This window comes from Gadus morhua, chromosome 22, assembly GCF_902167405.1.
Source record: "Gadus morhua chromosome 22, gadMor3.0, whole genome shotgun sequence".
Lineage (NCBI taxonomy): Eukaryota > Metazoa > Chordata > Actinopteri > Gadiformes > Gadidae > Gadus > Gadus morhua.
In genome coordinates, this window is record NC_044069.1 from 9106196 (window position 1) to 9130596 (window position 24401).

Here is a 24401-nt window from a genome sequence, read left to right on the forward strand (position 1 = left end):
ATACTGTACTCCATCCCACACGTTTTCATACTATACCTTATTTAGTGTCTTCTACTCCTGCCAACATGCAGTGAGCCACACCACTACCACAGGAGACATGTACACCAGCTACGAAAAATTACAATTTTAACATGAACTCATGATATTAATGATCAAAGTCATTATTTTGCATAACTGGATACTTATTATCCTCTCTATTTAGCAATTTTAGAAAAACACCATAAAGGTTATACAATCATAATCTGGATTACAATAATCTGGTTCAGTGTGATCCACATGCTAGCTCTGATTAGCCTGCTGTTCTACACCCTGATTGGTCCTTAGTACAGCAAGCCACGCCTCCCTTCTCTCTCTGTGTTGCTATGTGTGTGTGTGTGTGTGTGCGTGTCTTTGTATTTGTGTGTGTGTGTATTGGGGAGTAGGGGGGGGGATCTTATGCAACAGCCTATGAGGGCAGGTGACAACTTGAAGACTGGTTTGTGTGTGTGTGTGTGTGTGCGTGCATGTGCATGTATTTGTTTTTTGTGAGCGTGTGTGCGAATGCGCTAGTCGTTCATGCACTCGCCCAATGTGGATGAAATATGCATGAGCATCTTGAGTGTGCTAAGAATGTTAATGGGGACATGATACAAGAGAGACCCAGCTAGGGGGAGAGGGGGCTCTTTAGTTCCATCCCTCCACTGTCTCGCAGTCTCTCTCTACCTCTCTTTCTCTACCTCCCTCTCACTCTCGTTACTTCTCTCTCTCTACCTCTCTCTATTTTTTCCATTGTTCTCATTTCTCAATCTCCTTCTTAAGAGGGTTAGAGTGTGTGTGTGTGTGTGTGTGTGTGTGTGTGTGTGTGTGTGTGTGTGTGTGTGTGTGTGTGTGTGTGTGTGTGTGTGTGTGTGTGTGTGTGTGTGTGAACATGCCTTCCCGGATTTAGGTCGGTCTGCCTGGTTTCTCAGACATAACCGCACCAACGTTTCTTACCATCTGAGCTTGCATTTTTTTTCATGCCTCTTGGTGTTTCCCTTCTTTCTTCCTTTCTCTGTCAGTCTGTCCGTCTGGGTGTTCTGTCCTCCCCTCTGTATACACTTCTTCCCATGGTAGGTGGGGAGGGGAACAGAGGAGGGAAGAGTTGGTAGGTTAGCCTGCTGAATAAGGGGCCTCTTCCCTTTCATCTCTCTCTCTCTCTCTCTCTCTCTCTCTCTCTCTCTCTCTCTCTCTCTCTCTCTCTCTCTCTCTCTCTCTCTCTCTCTCTCTCTCTCTCTCTCTCTCTCTCTCTCTCTCTCTCTCTCTCTCTCTCTCTCTCTCTCTCTCTCTCTCTCTCTCTCTCTCTCTCTCTCTCTCTCTCTCTCTCTCTCTCTCTCTCTCTCTCTCTCTCTCTCTCTCTCCACCCAACACACAGGGCTCCCTATAACTAATAAAAGGTAGCCGGACTGAATTGGTCAGAGTGTCCATTAGTTTGATCCCTTATCTGGTGTCAAGTACCAAGTGTCGCAGGGTCCTGTGTTTCAGTTGAAGGATAATTCATATTCCCATCATTTTCGGTCTAATTTACGAATGCAGACAACTTTGTTGTTAAATGGCCTTGAGCGAGAGCGCTTCAGCAGGCTGCAATCATGCAATGACACACAAAGGCTCAATAGCGCCCAGTGAATGTGCTTCCTCTTAAAGTGCTGCACAGCCCTGACATGCTCAGACTGTTATTCCAAGTGTCCGTCAACATTGAGGAAAACCTGTTATTGGTCGGCATTGGGTCTCGCTGCGAAATCGCTATGAGTTCAGAGTGAGAGTAGAGTTTATTTTTCTCTGCATTATTCACTATGTAATGTGTGTGTGTGTGTGTGTGTGTGTGTGTTAATCTCGGAATGGTGTGAAAAAAGCAGAAGTTGTTGTTTTACCCACAGCCACACACACAAACAGACACACACACAAACACACGCCTTCCTCAATAGCTCCCTTTTCTACGTCTTGATGATGTCTCAATAGCAGTAATTAAGGGGAACACGCAGCGTTGCAGAGGCTGCAGAGATTGGAGATGAAAGGGACAACAGATGCTGCACTCCGGCGAGTGGGTGAAGTCACGGCACACAAGGCTGACTAACCTCCAACTTTACTATGCCCCCCCCCCCCTTACTGCAGCAATAAACCATACCCAAACAATGCACACACTTCTGCAGGAAATGTACCACATATATACTTTATGATCATGAAATGCCTGTTTGTGCGTTGTTATCGTACGATCAGTCCAGTTGGCAGATGGTTGCGTTCGTGACACGGCGACTACAGTGCCGTTGTGTAACACTACGATCGTGTTATTCATCATTCTGGTGTGACGGTTTTGATCGCCAAAAACGCTGCAACCTTTCTCACTGCTTGGTTTCCTCCCTTGTTTTCTCCTCTCCCACATGCCACCGTCGACCAATGGGACGGCATCGTCTCACCTTCCGGTCTCCCTTTCGACCTGCCTCCCTGTTCCCGCTGCCCAACGATTGGTCGACTCCGCCTACTGCCTGCAGATTGATCGGCAAATAGATGGGGATTCTCCGGGGAGCTCCGCCCACCTGCGTCGCCTGCCGCCCCCCACCCCCCACCGCCGTCGGCCCCTGCTGCTTCCACCCCGTTCCCCCCCGGCCCTCTGCCCATGCCTGCCTGCAGCCCCCCGCTCTTAACATGACACTGGAACTCACCGAGTGGCCTTCCAAATGGATTTTGTCCACAGCCAATAGACAATAAGCTTGGAAAAAGTAGGAGGAGACATGTCGATGTCTGAATAAGCCACACACACACACACACACACACACACACACACACACACACACACACACACACACACACACACACACACACACACACACACACACACACACACACACACACACACTCTCATGTTCATACACTCACATGCTTCGCTCACTCTTAGACATAACGCACCTGTGGAATGTATCTTGCGCCTTTACTGTGAAAATAATTCGACCACTTCCTTTCGCGCCACTCAAGGGCACAGGAGGACCTCAATGCCGACGGAGTTGGATGATACTTTTATTTTGAAGGCCGGCGTTTAGCGGCTTGGCTGACCAGGCTCACATTTTTGTTTTTTTGGAGCCCGGTTTTACGCCCAAAGCTTAAATTAATTCCCCCCCCCCCCCACCCCAACCAGAAGAAGCTTTTCACTATCATCCCAATTGTGTGATTATACCTGAATGCTAATTGTAAGCACCACTGCACCTACTTAGCTTTGTTATCACTCAATGCTATGCTGTAATTCAGTATTAGGTGGACAATAACAATTTTGCCATTCTACATTTATACAGATATACATTATTTTTCACCCATTATATCACAAACAAAAACAGCATACATAAGTATAGATTGAGTATTACCGCTGGGTGTTTTTTTTTTTCTTTGGTTTCGGTTTGTTTTGGTCTTTCCCGGAGAGAAAGCAATTCCCTGTGTTTCCACCGTCCTACCACGCCACTGACCGGGGGGGCGGTCGTCACAGAGCTGCAGGGGGGGCGCGCGCTTGTCTTCCGTCGCGTGCATGCGCTCCGCCATGCCTCCCCAGAACGCCGACGCCGGCGACTCCGTGTCTGGATCTGTGGTGGGCCTGGTGGAGTCCAAGACCCCCGGCCCGGGCCGCCGCGGCGGGGAGGAGGAGGAGGGAGGCGGGAAGGGCGGGAGGAACGGCGGGGGCCGAGAGACGGCGAGTTCGGGGGGAGATGGAGAGGCAGGAGGAGGAGGAGGAGGAGGAGGAGGGGGAGCGGAGGAGGCGAGCGAGGGGGCCGCCGTGGAGGGGATCCCGTTGAAGAGGTGGCTGATGCACGGCGCGGTGATGTTCGGACGGGAGTTCTGCTACGCCATGGAGACGGCCCTGGTGACGCCCGTCCTGCTGCAGATAGGTGAGGGCCGAGCACACACGCACGCACGCACGCAGAGGCACGGAGACGGACACACAAGTACACGCACACGCATACATGTACAATGCATGCACACAAACTTTGAAGAGCATTAGCGTGCACACTTAACCTTACACACGCGCTTTAACACGCACACAATTCACAACACTTACACACAGACCAAAAACTGCTGTCCCGACCTGTCTAGACACACACACAGGCACTCCGGACCACAGAGAGGTCTATATTTAGGGAGGCAGAACGCAACACAACACACATTACAGACTCCGCATGTGACACCAGAATGTTATGTTCTGCACCCGTACAAACACGAGCCCCGCCTTAACCACATATTGTGTGCAAGAATGATAACCAGAAGCCTCGGACAGACCTTTGGTGATGACCTGCTCTGCTGTGTCAGCCTTCCACATTGTTAAGTCATAGCTTAGTTCAATTTCGGATTTATTCTTATTTATTACATCATTGAAACGAACATTGACTCTGGAATTAGCCACTAGTATACATTTTTCGCGGGAGGGAAGGAAAAACAAGCTTTGTGCCTTTATGCACAAGGGAGGGAGGAGAGACAGAAAAGTGGGTTGGAGACGAGAGGGAATGACATGCAGCGTATAGAACGGCGAGTGGGAATCGAACTCGGGTCGCTAAGAGGCGTGTTGCCCTACATGGTTAGCACATGACTCACTGCCATTTCTGTGTTTTTATTCAGTTAACCTGGCACTTTTATTCTCTTTTCTCTCTGGAGGTTTTACATCCTTTGTCCCAACAAGGACTTGTATAATCGATTTGACATCGCTGCTGCTGCTGCTGCTATGGGATAATGATTCTCAGTCTGCCTCTTGCTTGGAGTTTACCTTGGAATGATGGTCCCCACACACGCACCGACTCTTTCCAATTGCACTGTCCGTAATGAGAAAGAGAAGTGAGGTGGAAGCAGGAGAGAGATGCTGACACCAACAAGTCACTTCGTTCACCACTTAAGCGAGTTCCACCTCAGTGAGTTCCACTTCCCACTCTATCTTCCTCTCTTTTCGCTCCTTCTGTTATTATCGTTTTTTCCCACCCATAATGCTGACTTAGTTTAGCAAAGTCGGCTAATTCGCCTCGGAGGGGTGACTTGGTTTCCACAAGGTTTGCTTCCTCTCCTGAAATCGTTTGAGCCACAATCGCTGTTTGTAATCACCACACTTCAGTTGCAAGCTTTATATGACAAATCATGTTGCTTTTGACCTTAATGTGTTGCAATGACTGTCAACTTAGATTTCTAGCTCAACTGCTACTGCTACTTCTATTGCACTCTTGGGGTAGGATGAACCTTTGTTTGTAAGCAAATTTTTCCGTATTTCACCCTAAACACTGAGTTGTATTCCAATTGGCCGTGTGGAGACAGACACACTTGAGTGATAGCTTGGCCACTATTTATACAACCTAGAGCATAAAGCGTATGAAAACATAGTTTTTCTATGTGGACATTAAACAGAGGCGGTGTTTTCTCCATTCTTTAGTCAGAGAGTTCAAAGTAGCCGGGACACAGGCTTTACCACTCCGGTGACATTGTACTGAGATTCAAACCGATATGGACTTGTTTTACTGTAATGAACTGCAGTGGGAATTAGAGAAGAGGGGGGGGGGGGGGGAGAGAGAGATTGAGACCGGGGGACAGAGAGGGAGTCTTAATGTTGACCTTTGACCGTACTACTGTTGGATCAATACTCTAGGAGAGAATAACAGGAGAACTTCAGGAGTTTTCAACCTGGACCTTATTTTCTGTTCAGATTGAGTGTAAGAGTGATTTTATTTTGGTTGCAGTTGGTCCAGTATTGACGCTGGTCCAGTATTGACTCTGCAGCCAATATGAAATAGCTGCAATGTAATTATTTTGGGTGATAGGTCAGATACAGTACATCCTCTGAAAGTGCTTGTCATTGCCACTGGCTATGTAAAATTATGGAAAGATCCCTGTCCCTTTTCTTTATCTTTCGCTGTATCAGGTCTGTATTATTGTGTACACCCAAGTCCGGCTCAAGAAGAAGTCTTGCACGAGTTGAGTTGTTGCAGAGAAGAGAGCCGTGGTAATGTGAGTGAGAGCTGGAGAGAGGAGGGTTTGCTGTGTTGGAGTCACGAAAGTGTAGCTTTGTGTTATCTAAAAGATCTGGGTGAAGGGGAGTAGTGTAATGACAGGGACACATCAGGGACATTTCCTGCGGAAAATTGGATTTTAGAGCGAGACTTCAACTTGAGTGAGACTTTCTTGGACACAATAACAAACAGACAGAAGGTAAGGAAAGAAGTGAAATTATGCTGTAGCGATCCTTTCCATAACAATACAAAAGAATCAGAGCCAGTCAGTGGCAAAAACAAGAACGTTTAGAGGGCATTCATTGATGGGTCCATATTGCTGCAAAGGATTACATTGCAGTGTTCTCACTTAACACTGGACCAATTTAAACTACTGTTGTCCAGATCGGTCCCTTGCACCCAAGATGATTGAAAAATCCCTAAGTATTCCTTTAAGAGACACACAAAGGTGGAGGATGGGACAGAGGGAGAGACAGCGAGACTGCTTACGAACAAGTGAGGAAGATGGAGAGAGGGTGGCAGGGAGATTGAGACTTCCTGTTCGGAAGAATAAGAACAAGAGAGTGAAAGAAAGAGAACTATTTACAAGTGAGAAAGAAGGGGAGGGAGAAGGGGAGAGATGGTTAGAGTGAGGCTCTACCTATGAATAGGAGAGATGGAGGAAGAGAGCTTGACAACCTGTGAACAAGAGAGAGCGAGAAAGGCAGAGAGGGATAGAGAGAAGCAAGACTATAAGAGAGAGAGAGAGAGAGAGAGGGAGAGACGTAGAGACGTAGAGAGAGTGGGCGAGAGTACCCAGGAACAGGAAGAGATTGACAAGAGGGAGAGACGACGGGGGCACGATGAGTGTGTGTTCTGTGACGCAGGCTCCCCCAACCTCCCAGGAGCGTGCACGTCTTACATAAGCTCCAAAGCCTTCTGAGAAGAGCCGCTGAAAGCCAGCTAGTGCCGGGGTGCCAGGGCACACAACCAGCCAGCAGCAACCTTCACTTCACCGCACATTATCCCACAATGCTCGCGGTGCTCCCCACTCTGATGGACAGATATCTCATTCAAGCACTGAGAGAATACTGAATTCCCACTGAATGCATACTTTTCAAACTGACCTTGCATGGGGATTAGCGTTTTATTCAGAGCCAAGTGCATGATTTAGTTGGGTCATAAATTAGACTTTAGACAAAGTATGATCTAGAGTCAAACCAGGGGGAACGGGGCGTTTCAATTTCTTTCGCTTCTAATCTGTTTGAACCAATAATGATAATATCCAACAATATGTGCCAATATAAAGGACTGCTTTAACAGAGATTACCTAATCAGCACTGACATGTCTATAGTTAGTGTGTGTCGGTCATTGTTGGTCAGCACATTTGAGTTCTTCATGTAACTTCATGATGTAGCTTCTGGCCTCTGTTAAGTCCGGAGATGATGCTCATCTCACTCACACAAAGGTGTGTGATGAAGACGCAACGTGAGGGAACAACTCCCAAAGTTATATAACATGAAATATGTACCCAGCCACTGCTGTATTTACTTGGCATGGCGTGTTTTGGCGTGATGGATTGTGCACATCACCTAGTGCTCTCGTGATCCGATTGCATCAATTGGGCGTAGGACAAAAGCTGTTCGAAAGCTTTTGGCCTTTGTTAACTTTTCCATTTGTTTTGATGCTGTTGTGTCTTGATAACAGTGTGGACATCTGCCAACGAGTTATCATTGTTGTCTTTAATAAAACCCTAACCGGTATGGCGAGATGCTTAACACCCAGCCTTTCACACCATCAAATGATTGTGTTATTGCTTCCTTCAGCGAAGCGTTTAATCAATTGATAGTTATTTATTTCATACCATTGTGTGTTTTAATATTGAGAAAGACTTTGACAGTGACAGACACACCTCCCAGGTGAAAAAATATTATACTTCAACGACACTTTTGAAAGGATGTACTAAGTTCACTTTTAGTATGTAACTGTATTCTGTACTAATTTCGTCGCATTCAAGTATACCAAAGTGTACTAAGGTATACCTTAAGTACTACTATAGATATACTCCAGTATACTCCAAGTGTAAATAGTATGCTAAAATGGCACAACTTTTGACAACCTTTAAGTGTACTGAAGTACACTAGTGAAAAGTATGATTTCTAGCATTTGAAACACTCTTGCAGTACAATAGCATTATATTACCAGTGTGTTTGAAATATACTTAAAAAGGCATTATGGTTCAATTGATAGTAGTATATAAGTATATTTTGAACACACTATTATCATACCTCTGTCATATTTCAAATTAAATTCAAATACACTTTCTGACTATATTTAGTACTTTTTAAGTCTGCCATTATGTTAATTAAAATGTATTTATAGTACATTTCTATCACAATTGCAGCATCAAAGGCATGCACTTTAAGTATAATGTTATAATACTATAATGTAGAATGGAAGTGTATTTTATCACTACTTATACTACAGAATAAGTGTATTTTGAACAAACTATTATCATACCTCTATAATATTTCAAATACAATTCAAATTCACTTTCTGACTATATTTAGTACTTTTTAAGTGTGCCATTATGTTAATACAAGTATTTAAGTATTTAATATTGATTTATAGTACAATTTTATCACAATTTAAGCATCAAAGGCATGTACTTAAAGTATAGTTATTATACTATAATATAAAGTGGAAGCGTATATTAAGGGTATTTTAAGTACAATAGTCTTATTGTAAAACCCTCAGTTGTGTCTCTCAGCTGAGAGACACAACTGAGGGTTTTACAATAAGACTTATTTTCTAATAGCTAACTGTTAGTTGTTTTCTGTCGCAGACTCATCCAATCAACACTCTTATTAGCTAGCTGATAGCTCATAATAGTGGTTATCCAAATGGGTTCATCTGATAGCGGCCAGCTAAGTAAATCTTCATTCGCTAGCTTCAATAGTCACGGTAAGCCTTTGCTTCCTCTCTTTTTCTCTTACTGTTTTGCCATTCTCTTTCGTATTGCTTCGTTTTCTTGTAATGTGTCTTGTCAAACAGTGTCCATCCAAACACGCCAAAGAGCGCCCCAATCCTGTTTCCCATCCAAACCCTCTCGCTCTAATATTTATCTATTCATTTATTAAAAGCAATATCGATGACACACCAAAATATTTTGTAGAAGTAAAGTCTGAAGTGCTCCCTGCATTATCGTTTTAAGATGAGATGAGTTGATGCTTTTAAAGGCCCACTATGCAACTTCGGGCATTTCTTGGCTGTTTTCTTGGTTTTGGCACGCACATTTCTCTACACAGCGCCCCCTACAGCTTCGTAGTAGATATTTCACAACACTGTCGTAACAACTCGTTGACGACCCTTCCCCATGCACTTCTACGCGAGCCATGTGCATTTGTTTTCAAAGAAGCCGGCGAATGCGTGGAGCCATGTCCGAAGTACATGTTCATAAAGTGTAGGCAAGGTTATACATTTTTAAAAAGGTGTATTTGTATTGCAATAAACATAAATCCATCCTTTTTTATAGTTGACGGGGAGAATGTATATCCTAGATTATAATTGTTATATCTTAGGTTGAACAGAACAATCAGTGTAAGAGGTTTGGCCAACATAATAATCTAAATAAACAAGAACCTGGATTCGGGGATTCAGTCTGTATCTGGGGGACGAGACAGACGAACAGCAAAACACCCATGGAACCAAAGGTGTTTATATGGTTGCAACCAAGCAAGCTAGAAACATACAGGGCTCCACAAAACGGTCGAGAAAACAATTTTTACAGGGCTCACAACAAAATGGTTGAGCAAACACATTTGTACAGAGACTATCAACATCAAGAATACCACGAAGACAAAGATCACCCAAAGGTACTTTCAATTTCAAAAGCAACACGGCCGAGTCGGCGTCTGATTTGCAGTCTTCTTTTTCTTTCAGTTCATGAAAAGCTTGCTCAACGTTTACTCGTGTCTGGCCTCTCTGTCGGTCAGTCTCCCTTTTCTCTTCTTCTGTTCCTCCGACATTGGGTTTCTCTGTCTCTTTTTAGTCGGCTGATCTATGATGAATATAACAATCCCTTAGTTACTTGTGTTTATATCGAGCCGGTTCCGCGTTTGCGGGTCTGTGCCGTAAAGCACCAACGCCCGGAGTTCAGAACTTTCAACGCTCCAACGCGTGACGCTTAGCCACGATAGCCAATCAGCGTGGAGCTTGACCCGACATCACCGACAGAGAGTAGTGACCCTTGCACAGAAGCATACGGCCGACATCTTTCTTTATTCTGGGGGTGGAAATAGTAACATAGTTACGCCATTAAATGCGTTTATGGAAACATTTTTAGCGAGAAATGTGCATTTTACTTTCATTATGTTCGCTCAGTGAATGTGAAGGATGTTTGGTTTGATAGTTATGACGGAGAGGGAACGCTCCGTTCACTTGCATTGACAGAGTCTCTGGATGCTAAGCAACCTCAACGTCTTGGCGGACTATTTCTCTCCTGATCAACACTACGAATGCTGGAAACACACCAGACACACCATGTGAAGTTATTCAACCCGATTATTGTTATTTATATCAGAGATTATTTAATCTAACCCGATCTAAGCTCTATCACCCAAACACGGCGGCGTTTGTGTTTCCTACCTCGGACTCCAGCGCAGCCACGGCCGACAACTATCTTTATTCAGGGTGGAAATAGTAACATAGTTACGCCATTAAATGCGTCTATGGAAACATTTTTAGCGAGAAATGTGCATTTTACTTTCATAATACTCGCTCGGTGAATGTGAAGGATGTTTGGTTTGATAGTTATGACGAAGAGGGAACGCTCCGTTCACTTGCATGGACATGGACTCATCTAGCTGCGTTGGCGCGTTGGAAGCGTTGAACCGAGTAACCACCACACAATGATCAAGCGTCAGGTTACTCGCGTTATCGAACGCGAGTAACGCGTTTGGTGTGGCCGCACCGTAACGCGGTTGGTGTGGCCGTACCATTAGTCGATTGATCCATGATGAATGCAACAATTGCCTCGCAACTGGCTGTTTATATCTAGCCGGTGCCATGTTTGGGTGTGTGTCTGTGCCGTAAAGCATTTTCGAAACTACAATCTGACTACATTTTCGAGGATACTTCCGTTGCGTCACATCCGGATTGTGTCGGTCCGAACAGAGCAAGTTGCATATGCGCTTTTTCACTGGAGAGGCGACATGGGTAAATGACACACCCACCAATCGACCCAGAAATGGATGCAGAACCATCAGCATAACTCTCAACCTGCATACTTAATGTAATTTTGGCTAAAAAAGTTGCATAGTGGGCCTTTAATAAATCCCAGAGTAGGACATTTATTACAGGATTATTAACCGAGCATGGATTCAGCCCGACGAGGGACAGGGATTACCGCGATCCGTCCCGCAAACGACCTTTCAGCCTTTGCTAAACCTATGATAGTCCCTCTGTTTACTTCTCTGTCTCTCTCTCTACCTCTCCCCATTTCTCTCTCTCACGGCCCTGTGTGTGTGTGTGTGTGTGTGTGTGTGTGTGTGTGTGTGTGTGTGTGTGTGTGTGTGTGTGTGTGTGTGTGTGTGTGTGTGTGTGTGTGTGTGTGTGTGCCCTTAGTAACCCTCGCATACCAGGTGTGTGAGGCCGTGTTTTGAGGCTCTGATTATGGCTCACTAATAGCATTGATCCTTAGTTACGTTGCGTCACTGCTTCCCTTAATCCATCACATAGGTGATGTGCACATGGTGTAGTGGGTAGTGCAGCAGAATCCCTCGATACGTAGAACCTTTCCCAAAGTCAGAATTAAGCATTTATGCATACAGAAAGACAGACAGACAGTCATCAGATAGGCATCTTCCTCAGTGAGTAGGAGCCCAGAGCCTTTCCAAAATAATACCCATGGACTAGTGCTTTACTTTGGCTTCTCATGGTGAGATGCTACATGCTGTATGCTTTAGCGTCACAGCTCCAGAGAAGCTAATGTAATGTGTCTTTGTGAAGGTGAGAGGCTACAGGCTATATGCTTTAGCCTCAGAGCTCCAGAGGTTGCTGTGGTGTGTCTGTGTGATGGTGAGAGGCTACAGGCTACCTCAGAGCTCAGCAGAAGCTACTGTAGTGTGTCTGTGTGATTGCGGGAGGCTAGAGGCTACAGGCTGTATGCTTTAGCCTCAGAGCAGAGTGTGTGTGTGTGTGTGTGTGTGTGTGTGTGTGTGTGTGTGTGTGTGTGTGTGTGTGTGTGTGATGGTTGCAGCAGGACAGGTAAAGCAGGTCAACCGTGATGATGTAACTGGCTGCATGTCACACTGGCTAAATATACTCTCAGGTCACTGGCAGGGGGCCAGTGGGTGGGGGGGGGAAGGAGCTGCATGTTTCCAAACAGTGGTCACAGCATGGTCATGCAACGGTGTATAATCTGGGATTGGGGTGTTGTTGTTTTGTGTTTGAAAGTATAGCACGTGAGTGTATTGTGAAGGGATCGAATCCTGGTTTTCTTCTTAGGTAAGATGACGCTTGACTCAAATTCCCTCAGGAGTAAACACACTCGTCCCCTAATCGCAGGACTTTTTGGCCGTAGCAGTTGTTTAATGTAGCATGTTGTGCTAGTGCTAGCGAGGGTTCGTCCTGATCTTGAGGCGGCCTATCATGCCGACTAATCCACTTGGGCCCATCCTATCACGCGAGCCGGTCTAATCTTAAAACTGACCTTTTAGCTAGCATGACGCGGGGTTATATAAGCCAGAGGATGTCAAGTCAGACAGGCTGACTAATCACCATAATCTGATCCAGGCATTCAAGGCGTAGGACACACACGAATGAGTGATGGTGTTTGAAAACACACTGTGTGCGTTTTGTGTGAGTGTGTGATGGCAGAGGAAACAACAATGTTTACTCGACAATCGCGACATACATAATATGTTTTGTTCTGTAAAATAAGGCTGTGTGTGTGTGTGTGTGTGTGTGTGTGTGTGTGTGTGTGTGTGTGTGTGTGTGTGTGTGTGTGTGTGTGTGTGTGTGTGTGTGTGTGTGTGTGTGTGTGTGTGCATGAGCGACAGTTTGGTTTGAAATGTGCTGGGGACAGAGACGCATTGGGATCTGCATTTTCAGAAGTGCTGGGTACAATGACAATGCACTCTTTTTTCTCTAATAATTACTAAGGAATAAAATGGGTACTAAATCTGTTTCCAAAGAGCATCCAAAAAACATTTCCAAAAAACATCGGACGCATGACCCACTATGTTCTGCTCCATGTATCCAATGTTGACAACGTGACATGACATGGTTAAGCTACCAACATGAACAACAGGAACTTAACTGTGTGTTTTAAGTTCAGAAGGGGCATACGTGTGGCTACACACAGCACTACAAAAAGTCGTCAAGATTGAAAGAGAAAAAAATCTTTGTTGCACAGCTGAGCGCTGCATCACATCATGAGCGGGCTGTTCTCAATTCACAACACGCATTCCATCCAATCTAGCCTACATCATGCATTCTCACCAAAACTCATGCACTCCCCCACACTATTATTCCAGAATTCATGCAAAGCAAGAATGACCAAAAGTCACTTTGTGTCAACAAGAGACTGTCTCCACCGACTATCAATTGCAAGTTAAAACAGCCGACCACTTGAGTGCAAAGAACACAAAAGACCTCGCCACAGCACCAGCCAATCTTAAGCAATAAATATCGCGGCTTACCTTTATTTATGTGGCAGTGGTCTGCAGATGCATCCCGTGGTGTAGCCTACCACATCCATTTAGTTCAACAGGTCATCGTTCTGATACTGTCCATGGTACTAGCAACCTGCCTTGGTGCTTTAAACAAAAATAATCGACAGCTGAACGTTGGGAAGGTCCATGCAAGTGAATGGAGCAGTTTACAGCATTGAGAAGAGCTGTGTAATAATCCATAATAATTCAACTCAAGTTTTTTTTTTTTTTTTTACAAGTGGTGGGTACTAAATTAATCTTGACGAAAACTGGTGGATACTCGTCCCCAGCGGAATGAACGCGTCTGTGTGTGTGTGTGTGTGTGTGTGTGTGTGTGTGTGTGTGTGTGTGTGTGTGTGTGTGTGTGTGTGTGTGTGTGTGTGTGTGTGTGTGTGTGTGTGTGTGTGTGTGTGTGTGTGGGAGAGAGACAACAGAACGACGTGTGTATGATAAAGTGTGCGTGCTTGTGTGTTCTACAAAGTTTTGGCACATTTATTTGTTATTTTAAGTGTGTTTCTGTGATTTTCTATTTGTGTGTGTGAGACAACAGAACGGTGTCGACGTTCTCACACCAGTACAAGTTCTTATGAAGACCTTGCGTTTACCGTAACACCATAGACAGCGCCATCTACTGTTAAGCCCATAAAGCCACCAGGGCATTCAGATAAACAAGGCAACACGTGTGTTCTGCAAGTGTGAATAAGCTGATTTGAATGTATTTCGGCCTGTTTATCATTAAGAAGAAGCCTTTATTAAGCTGCTGTTGTTGTTGTTGTTCTAAATCGAGGGCGGCCAAGCATTCCGTTTTGTGTGTGCATTCGATCGGACAAAAGAGACAAACCCTTGTCTATATTGTTTTGACGTGTTTATGTATGGACACGCCTCTGAAAGCACCCATGGGCACGCAGGTTGTTTAGCTATGCAAATACCGCCAGTTAGGCCAGGCATGCCGTGCAGAATGCCCCGTCTCAGCACATTGCCCAACGCTCCCGTGATTCGTCTGCTTTTTGTTTTGGTTCCTTTTGCCTTTTGTGTTAATGTTGTCGTGTTTTGGTTACGGCGTGGAGCGGACACTGACCAGCGGGTGGTCATTTTTCACTCATAAACAAGAACCTGGTTTGTTTGTTTTGAGTAGGCTTAACTTGAGGTCTCTCGCCACTCGGGAACCAAGGTTGACGGTGATCCAAGATCTCAACCTCTGTCTGTCTGTCATTTGCTCGCTCAGTCGCTCGCTCTCTCGCTCGTTGCTCACTGACGAGGCGACTGCAGTGTGTTACGTAACCTCGCTGACTGGCTCATTGCTAGCTCTTAGCGCTCCTTTAAAGCACTTTTAATACTGCCCTTTCGTACGAACACATGCATTCACTCTGAAAATGATGTAACCCTTAAATGACACGTATTATAAATGAATCAAGTGAACGATTCTGCGTGCGTGTGTGTGTGTGTGTGTGTGTGTGTGTGTGTGTGTGTGTGTGTGTGTGTGTGTGTGTGTGTGTGTGTGTGTGTGTGTGTGTGTGTGTGTGTGTGTGGTGTATAATTCCTCATGCACTAAAGATAGTACATTAGAACACACACATTCTGATGCACATACTGGGGGCCAGGGAGAGCTGCACAAACCTGGGTCGAGGGAGAGTCACACAAACGACCAACCACAAGTCAATATTTCATCCTAGTAAGCACTATATTATTGACCTTGCCGTGTGTGTGTGCGCGCGTTTGTGTGTGTGTGTGTGTGTGTGTGTGTGTGTGTGTGTGTGTGCAAGTGCACGTTTGATAGATGTCTTCACTGCCCCTTGCTGCGCACAAGCTCTGTGACTCACCCACAGTGTGTGTGTGTGTGTGTGTGTGTGTGTGTGTGTGTGTGTGTGAACACCTTTGTGTTTGTGTGTCTGTCTGTGTGCCCCCTTCTCTCCTCCATCTCTTTTAATGAACACAGAAATCTGGGCCATCATGATTTCATATCCACTAAGTTATCGTTCAGGTCCTGCTGAGTCATCGATCGTGTTGGCGACCTAGCAAAGCCACACAATGCTAACGCCTGAACTGCTCAAACTGCCATGGGAATGAATGGGACTCGGACTAGCTCGCAAAGTGGAATCAGTTATAAACGGATGACGTACTTATTTGCAAACGGCTTTCACAGTCCATCTGTTGCCATACATCTCTCTCTTTCGCCCTCTCTCTTTCCCTTTCTCTCTCTCTCTCATTTATTATTAATCTCCCTCTCATATATTATTTCTGTGTGCCACCTGCTTCCTCCCTCTCTCCAAGTGTAAACTCTTTTTTTCCCCGTTCATTTCCTTCCCTCCTTTCTCCTCCAGCTGACCTACCCGCCACAGTTTGGTTCACACACTGACTCAGCCCGCAAGGGCACTAACCGTTTTTCAAATACTTCACAGCGAATCGGGTTAGATTCCCACCCAGTTACACCACACAAATACATGTCAATTATTGTTGGTTAGGCCTCTCTGTCTACTGTTGTTTTCTCACCAAACTTGGCCTTGTGAGAAATGAGCCAATTACGTTGTTTTTCCTTCGGCAGGCATGTAAGGAAGTTGCCAATATCTTTGTTTTACTGAGTTGGGTACGTGAGAAAGCATCCAATCTCATTGTTTGCCTTGGACGGGCTTGTGAGAATGCAGCCAATTAAGTTGTTTTACCTGGGGAGGTATCTGAGAAGGTAGCCCGTCAGTTATTTTAACATCGTCAGGGTATGTGAGAAAGTAGCCAACCACAAAGTCTTACATTGGAGGGAGTGTGAGAAAGCAGCCAATCGCATTGTTTTCCCTGGGGGAGAAAGAGCAGTTGAGGACTTGATATGATGCACATCCCAACACAAAGTCATCCCCTCGCCTTCCAGGAGACAGAGAAGTCTAGTGTTCCTGTGGTTTTCCTCTCTTTGAAAGCTGAAACAACAATACGTTTATTTGTATTATAGCAACCGAAGCGTTGGCTTTAATTCGGACCGCCACCTGACCTAAAATGCTCTTGGTTCTACTTTGTATAAATCAGTTATTTGTTGGCACATTCCTGAATGGAGTCTTTTTCCAACACACACATATGAACGCACACATGAAGGCAAGCACGCACACACACGCACATAAGCCCAGATTTAGTAGACTAATGTGCAGTCCTTACCCTAACAGTCTTATTGTGTGTGTGTGTGTGAGAGGGAGTGCCCAGCCCCAGCAATTGTGTTGCGCCGTAAAACCATTGCTTTGATGACTGATTGGGAGGGATTGGGTCTCTCTACTTCCTACCATTATTCAACAGCCCTGTCCGTATCCATTCAGATGTGAACCTCTTTCGCTTTCTCCTTAATGAACACACTCACTCACCCGTTGTTAAAAAGGAGAATACTCCCTTTTAACAACGTTAGACAATTTATTGAAAAATAACAAGGGAATGTTCACCATCACTTCATAACACCCAGGCGGAGCCATTTTCAAATGAAAAGAGTGATTTGGGGTTTAACCCTTTGATACACCAATTTGTCTCAGTTCTCCAACCCTTATCCCCTGCATCCAGAGTGTTAAGACCCCAGGCTACAGACGAGCTGTCATTGACTTATCTAGAACGTTCCATTGTCCTCCCTCTAAAGTTTTTTATTTTCAGTTTTGCTCCCTCCTTCACTGTGGTCTCTCTCTTCGTAATATGAACTCTCCCTTCTTCTCCAGTCCAATCAGGTATTTTTTATTCATATATTTTTATATTTAGTTATTTTGCACACACGCAATGTACTTGTGCTAAGGTTCTCCTTCAGCCAACGTGCTTTCTCACATTCATCTTCCTCCTGCTCTGTGATAAGCATCCCCGCTATGAATCGGTTGTTTGATTTGTTTTTCTGAATTTGGGTTATTTTCAATCCATCTCTGCTGTCACCTTCTTGTAAATACTTCCTGATCTTGAATTCTCTCAGTATTGTGTGTGCGTTTGTACGTGCGTGTGTACGTGCGTGTGTGCGTGCGTGCGTGCATGCGTGTATGCCTGTGTGAACTATTTGCTTGGTCAGGCTTCTTTTCCTGTTGTTTGTTGTCCAACTGTTTACATGCATACAGACAGAAAGATCACTATCTTTTGTTTATGTGTGTGTTGAAGACTGTGTTTGGGGTTGTGTGTATGCATTTATGTATACCGGTGTGTATATACTTTTTGTGAGAAAAAAAATGCACAGAAAATAGGTTGGCTAAGGAGTCCTTTTTTTATTTTATTCTTTACAAAACTTCCGGAACAGGAAGTTTGGTGTGAATGACTCCATATTAGGAGGTGGGCAGGAAGTGGAGGTGATGGAGTCTCTGTGGTCACAGGGTTCCCAAGACCTGGTCACCGTGGCAACCAGGGTCAAGCCCCGGTTCCAGAGTTCCACAGTAGCACACAGGTTTACAGCCACAGGGGACAATAGAGTAGCTTGTTTGAACACAGCAGGCTTTGTACAAAAAGTTTGTTGCACGTTGCAACCACTGTTCCTCCAGATTATAGCAACGGCAAGACATTCTGCCAGAGTGTACAAAAACAACCACCATTATCAAGAATCCACAGAAGTGAGACATAAATCCACACACATTGTTCAGTTTGTCATGGCCTGAACATATCACCTAGGTACAAACAAGGCATAAACTCACCAAGACACACAATACACAAACAAATATCACGACAATTTTCCATCACAGACAGAATATGTCCGATTGCCAGCCTATCCACATAGGGCATAGTCATGAACTCAGACAAAGTCCCATCAGTGTCTGAGTTATTTTGTCATCGTCTCTTGTTGTTGCTTCTATCCTATCTCGGCAAATTAACAAGGAGCATGGTTGGAAAAAGACATGCACCATGCTTTGTAATAAATCAAATGTATTAATTGGCAATAATGGCACAAAACAGTCAACATCAAAGAGTGCGTGGGGAGCTTATTAGGTCAGGTGGATAAGCACTAATTGGTTTGCCCTTAACGAGGTGTATTTAGGAGAAGGTTTACCTCTGTTGCTGGAATCACTTGGAAAATCTGATCTGCTAATGGGACACAGCACTCAGCCATTGACATTTGTGTCCCTTGGGAAGACACTCTGGGTTTCCTTGTTCCCTGTTTTTTTGTTGCTTTCTTTCTTGAAAGCACTTCTCCCCTTCATTATTTCTTCCTTTCTGACTTTCTTCTCTTGATATTCTCCCATCCCTTTTATTCCACCCTTATCCTTTGTGATAACCGTCATATCTATTTTCACCTCTTACGTCTTCACATATTGGCTCTAAACTACCCTTTTGTTTTAGCCTAGCTGTCAAACCCAGGGCCGGATCTACCATTAGGGCACACGGCACTGTGCCCAGGGGCCCCAACCATTCCCAGCCAGTGGGGGGGCACCACACGAAAGAAACTTTATTTTTATTTTATTTTTTTTTATGAATGTTTGTACTCTTAAAATAGTTATACATGGTATTATTAAATGGGGTATTCATTTAAAATTCATTATTAAAACGAATGTCATAAGAACAGCAATATAATGATTCTGAACAATATAGTGGCCTAATGTGACAGTTAACCCCCCTCCCATAACCTGTCAATTGAGCCAGTCCACCTATGGTGAAAAAAAGGAGGGCCTATGATTTGTTATTCCGGCCCTGGTCAAACCAGTTATTTTTATTATTTTTATTTTTATGTTTTGTTGACAAATGCTTTGGAAGGCGTGAACGTCCCAGACATACCAGCTGATCAAGCCCTAACGCGACACACCTGTCCTCACACTTGTTGTTGAATAGCCTCTTTTCTGAGAGGCTGTGTCATCGGCCAACACAGATGACCCTCATCAGGGGCGCTGCCAGGAATTTTGGGCCCTATGAAAGAATATTAATATTATATTATTAATTGCCATCCGCGGGCCGTGGGCCGTGCTGCGTTGGGCTGGGCCCTTAGAATCAGTACCACTTTTCCCCGCCAGGCAGCGCCCCTGACCCTCATTACACTAATTACAGGTCTGATCATTTGATGAATGCATGGGTAGTCGTTAAGTCGTTAACTCCTCCAGCCGTGTCCTGATGCACGGACAGAGCATACTCATAGTCAGGGTTATGAGTGACACCTGTGTTTGTTCTACGAGGACACCTCTTTGAGACGGCTGTCGTGAAGACGTGTGTAGAGGGGGGGGCATCAGAGGATTCAGGGGGGGCTTGGTTCCCCCTTTTAGCTGGATTTAAGCTGTCGGGGTGATCCAGTGATTCACTCAAGGTCAGGGGGGCGTTGTGGCCAATCAGGAGCCCTCTGTGCGAACCATGTGATCAACACAAGGAGGGGAGAAGGCTGTGGAAAAGTACTGCGGGAGGGAGGACGATGGAACGTTCTAGATAAGTCAATGACAGCTCGTCTGTAGCCTGGGGTCTTAACACTCTGGATGCAGGGGATAAGGGTTGGAGAACTGAGGGATCAGCAGGAGAAAGCATCACATTGATGTTCATAGAGGTAGACCGCGGTTTGGATGGACCCTCTCCTGGTGTTGTAACATCTGCCACCTAGTGGTTTGTCTTGGCGATTGACTGTGTCTAGTCTTTGTGAACGTAACGTGTTGTAATGTGTTGTAGATGTACTTCAAAGGGCAGTTCCTGGTCATGTTCCCACTCATTCCATTCCAGGGGTTAGTGTGTTTGAATACTTTAAGTATTCTGGGTTTGATCCCCTAATGTCCTGTTGGTGTCCCTGAGCCAGATGACCCCTAACCCAGTGTTTTCAACCTGTGGTACGGGTACTGCAGGTGGCACCTGGGATTTTATTATTATATAATCATTATGTTATATAAAAATAAACAATCCCTTAATATATAATGAATATTGTTCAGTAAATATAGTATTATGACTTGTTATTATTTAGGAAATAGTGTTGCTTGGTGCAGAACTTAATATGTTTTTCATTGTCATGTTTTCCATTGTCATCTCCGGCGATAATTTGTGGTTGCTCAATCAGCACACTGGGAGCATTAGCAGCGTTGCTGACGTTTTTCTTTCTGCTGCTTCCCTCTGGCCATGGCCTCCTTAGTAATAATTGAGTATAAAGGGGGCGCTGGCACTCCTGCTAAGCCGCTGCATGTGTATAATCTATTTTTAAGTCATACACCAATATTCAAAGGTTTGGAACCACTGCCCTAAAGCCTTTGTGCTTTCCTTATTTTAATACTGTACTCAAAAACATGACGTCTAACTCTCTCTCCCCCATCTCTACCTGTCTATGTCTCTCCGCCATCTCTCCCTGTGTCTCTCACTCCCCGTGTCACTCCCCCTATCTCTCCCTGTCTCTCTCTCCCCATCTCTCCCTGTGTCCCTCTCCCCCACCCCTTCTCTCCCTGTGTCTCCCCCCCTCTCTCTGTGTCCCTCTCCTCTCTCCATCTCTCTCTGTGTCTCTCTCCTCTCTCCACCTCTCTCTGTGTCTCTCTCCTCTCCTCATCTCTCCCTGTGTCTCCCCCCCCTCTCTCTTTCTCTCTCTCTGTGTCTCTCTCCTCTCCTCATCTCCCCCTGTGTCTCTCTCCCTGTGTCTCCCCCCTGTGTCCCTCCCCCTGCGTCTTCCCCCCTGCGTCTTCCCCCCTGCGTCTTCCCCCCTGTGTCTCCCCCCCTGTGTCTCCCCCCCTGTGTCTCCCCCCCTGCGTCTCCCTCCCCCTGTCCCACCAGGCCTCCCGGAGCAGTACTACAGCCTCACCTGGTTCCTGAGCCCCATCCTGGGCCTGCTGGTCACGCCCCTGATCGGCTCGGCCAGCGACCGCTGCACGCTGGCCTGGGGCCGGCGCCGGCCCTTCATCCTGGCCCTGTGCGTGGGCACCCTGCTGGGCGTGGCCCTCTTCCTCAACGGCTCTCTGATGGGTGAGTGGGGGGCGCGGCGAGGGCGTCGGTACAAAGTGACGAGATTGCGCAGGAAACGTACACAAACGCGTACCCCTCGTCAAAGTTCTTCTTGCACTTCTGAGATTTTTGCAAGGTGCCGTAGTCTCTGTAGATGCATCAAGGCGACCATCATATGGTCAGAAAAGTAAGCAGGACTGATTCATTGAGGACTTCTTTGCTCTGGGCCAATCAAATTAACTCCCCCTCTATGTTGATCATTGGCCTTCAGCTGAACGCAAGTGGTTCCAAACCAGTTTGTGACCCTTGAACCCATTATTTTAGCGCTGAAGAAGCACAGTACACTTTGACCTGTTACTAATGCACACCGATGCTAACCCGTGATCCCCAAATGCGGCTCACCCCCAGACATTCAGGTGAATTATTCTGTGACAGACACATCAGTGTCTCCCAGTAAACAGCTGCTGCTACTGATACACTGTCAGTGGCCGTTCCTCTGTGGTCTCGCTGTCTTCATTTAAACCTCCTGAACGGGACGATAGAGTCGATGGCAAACTATTGCAGGGGTGAAGCCGATGGCGTGCATTTTTATGCTTTATTATTGAGTGAGATAGAGATGAATGTAGGGGAGATAGAGGGAGGACATGCAGCAAATGACCACGGGTAGGAATCGAACCCGTGTCGCTGCATTCAGGACTGAGCCTTTTATCGTATTAACGACAATAGCAACATATTGTTAGGTCAATTAAGATTAGTGCAGATAACACTTGACTGATCCCTTGGCGGGGGCCGTTTTAGTGTTTATTGTGATAAATTAAAATCGAGATGAGAGTTGGTATCGTGCAAGGAGCTAAGAGTGCCGCATTGTAATCAGAGAGAGGGAGGGAGAGAGTTACCGTAAAAGGGAATGTCTCCTGTCTCCTTCCTTACACAGAAAGAGAGAGAGAGAGAGGGGAGAGAGAGAGCGAGAGATCCATTTGGGGATTAAGGCCCTCATTCTGTTTTTTTCCGTCCCTTGGACACGGTTGGTCTAGGAGGGAATGAACCCAAACGGAGGGATTCTGTCAGCTCCACTAAAAGGGCTTTTCTCACGCTGACTTGCCCACACTGGCAAACGCTTTCGCTGTGGTGGGGGTAGGGGCGGGGGGCGGGGTACCAAACAGCATCTCTTCTGCCAAAAGCAGAGCGAGGCAGTTCAGTCGACTGCCGTTGATGGAGACTCCGACCGTGGCGGTGAATTAGGCTTGGTTGGTCATTTACGATGTCAGGGCTGTTTGTAAGAGCAGTGGTAAAACACGCACGACTTTGGTCGCATCTCATTTTCATTGTTGAGTGTGTGTGTGTGTGTGTGTGTGTGTGGGGTCATGGGCGCACAACCCTCTGATTGCCGATCTGTAGTTTGAAGCACCAGAGTTTTAGACGCTGATCAGTATGGCTAACCCTTCGCCTGGAAGGTCACAGTCCTTGACGTCAGCAGAACCACATGGAGGTCCAATGCATCCAACCTCTGCTACATTATACAGGATCTGTATCGATCCACTGGCAATCAATTAGCTGATGGATGTATGGCTGATCATTATGCACATAGTCCTGGATGTGTTATTGACCATGCACATGCATGAATGCACGTACGCACGCATACATACGGACGCACACACACATGGACAACACTGCATACACACATTCAGCATACACACATAGATTTGACAAACGGGAAAATAGTTTGTGTGCTAAAGAGAGATAAGGAGAAACAAATGAATGAGTGCGATCTCATGTGTGTGTGTGTGTGTGTGTGTTTGTGTGTGCGTGTGTGCGTGTGTGTGTGTGTGTTGAGCGGTTGGCGGGCTCAGTGACATGTTGACCTCTGACCTCTATCGGTGTGAGAAAGGAAAGTAAGGGGCAAGACAACAGCGAGAAAGTGTACACACACACACGAACACACAAACAAACACACACACGCGTATAAATATACCACCTTGCGGGGACAGGCCCGCGTGGGCACGCGCGGTGACATGGGAACGCGGGACGAGACAGTTCACAGGAAAATGCTTCCTGTTTGCTCCCGCCCCTCTCCGCCAATCACAATTAACTTCCTGTCTGTCTGCCAGCCGCAGCCAGTTGTGAGTCGCCACTCTATTGTCCCCCCCCCCCCCCCCCCCCCCCCCCCCCCCGTACGAGCACACAAACAGCCGCGCTCCCACCGAGCGAGTGGTTCACACAGGGAGAAGGACGTGGCCAGAAACACATGCTGCGTCAGTGTGTGTGTGTGTGTGTGTGTGTGTGTGTGTGTGTGTATGTGTTGTGTGTGTGTGTGTGTGAGAAACATCCACGTACACACACACACACACACACAGGCATGCAGATGTTTAACTACTAATTTACTGGAATAAGAACAGGCGTCCGGTGTCGTGATCTATGAATGAGAGTTTCCTTAGTCATGTACCCATGGTTACAACGATACTGAATACCACCAGTGGGTACCCCTCACTCACTCTTCGCCACTGGGCCCGTGCATTTAAAACGTGACGATACGACGATCGATTTTAAACTATCCCTGAGGATCTTTCCCCCCCCCCACCCTCCCTCCCTCCCAACCTTCTCCCCCTTTCTCCCTCCGCCTCACCCCCTCGACATCGAATGTGGCGGTCCGTCCTCGGGTCAATGAACTGACTCATCAACAACGGCCACGTCTTCCTCTTGGTTCCCCCGCCCCGCCCCCTCTAGGTCTGGCGCTGGGTGACAAGCAGGGCAGCCAGCCAATAGGGATCGTTCTGACGGTGCTGGGGGTGGTGGTGTTGGACTTCAGCGCCGACGCCTCGGACGGCCCCATCCGAGCGTACCTCCTGGACGTGGCCAACACGGAGGAGCAGGACATGGCCCTGAACATCCACGCCGCATCGGCCGGTACGGCTCCCC

At 46.2% G+C, this 24401-nt stretch overlaps 1 protein-coding gene across 3 annotated transcripts in view; it reads left to right on the forward strand.

The window, feature by feature from the left end:
* The window catches only part of slc45a4a (solute carrier family 45 member 4a), a 42201-nt gene that overhangs the window by 6688 nt on the left and 11112 nt on the right, over window positions 1-24401 (forward strand). For 2 of the 3 annotated variants that reach the window (XM_030348116.1, XM_030348117.1), the window contains 3 exons: window positions 2505-3884; window positions 21318-21506; window positions 24210-24389. In XM_030348116.1, the coding sequence (XP_030203976.1) occupies window positions 3527-3884; window positions 21318-21506; window positions 24210-24389 (727 nt within the window). In that variant the 5' untranslated portion in view covers window positions 2505-3526. Of the gene's footprint in view, window positions 1-2504; window positions 3885-4644; window positions 4896-21317; window positions 21507-24209; window positions 24390-24401 lie in introns of those variants that run through there. The other variant, XM_030348118.1, reaches the window with a different exon arrangement.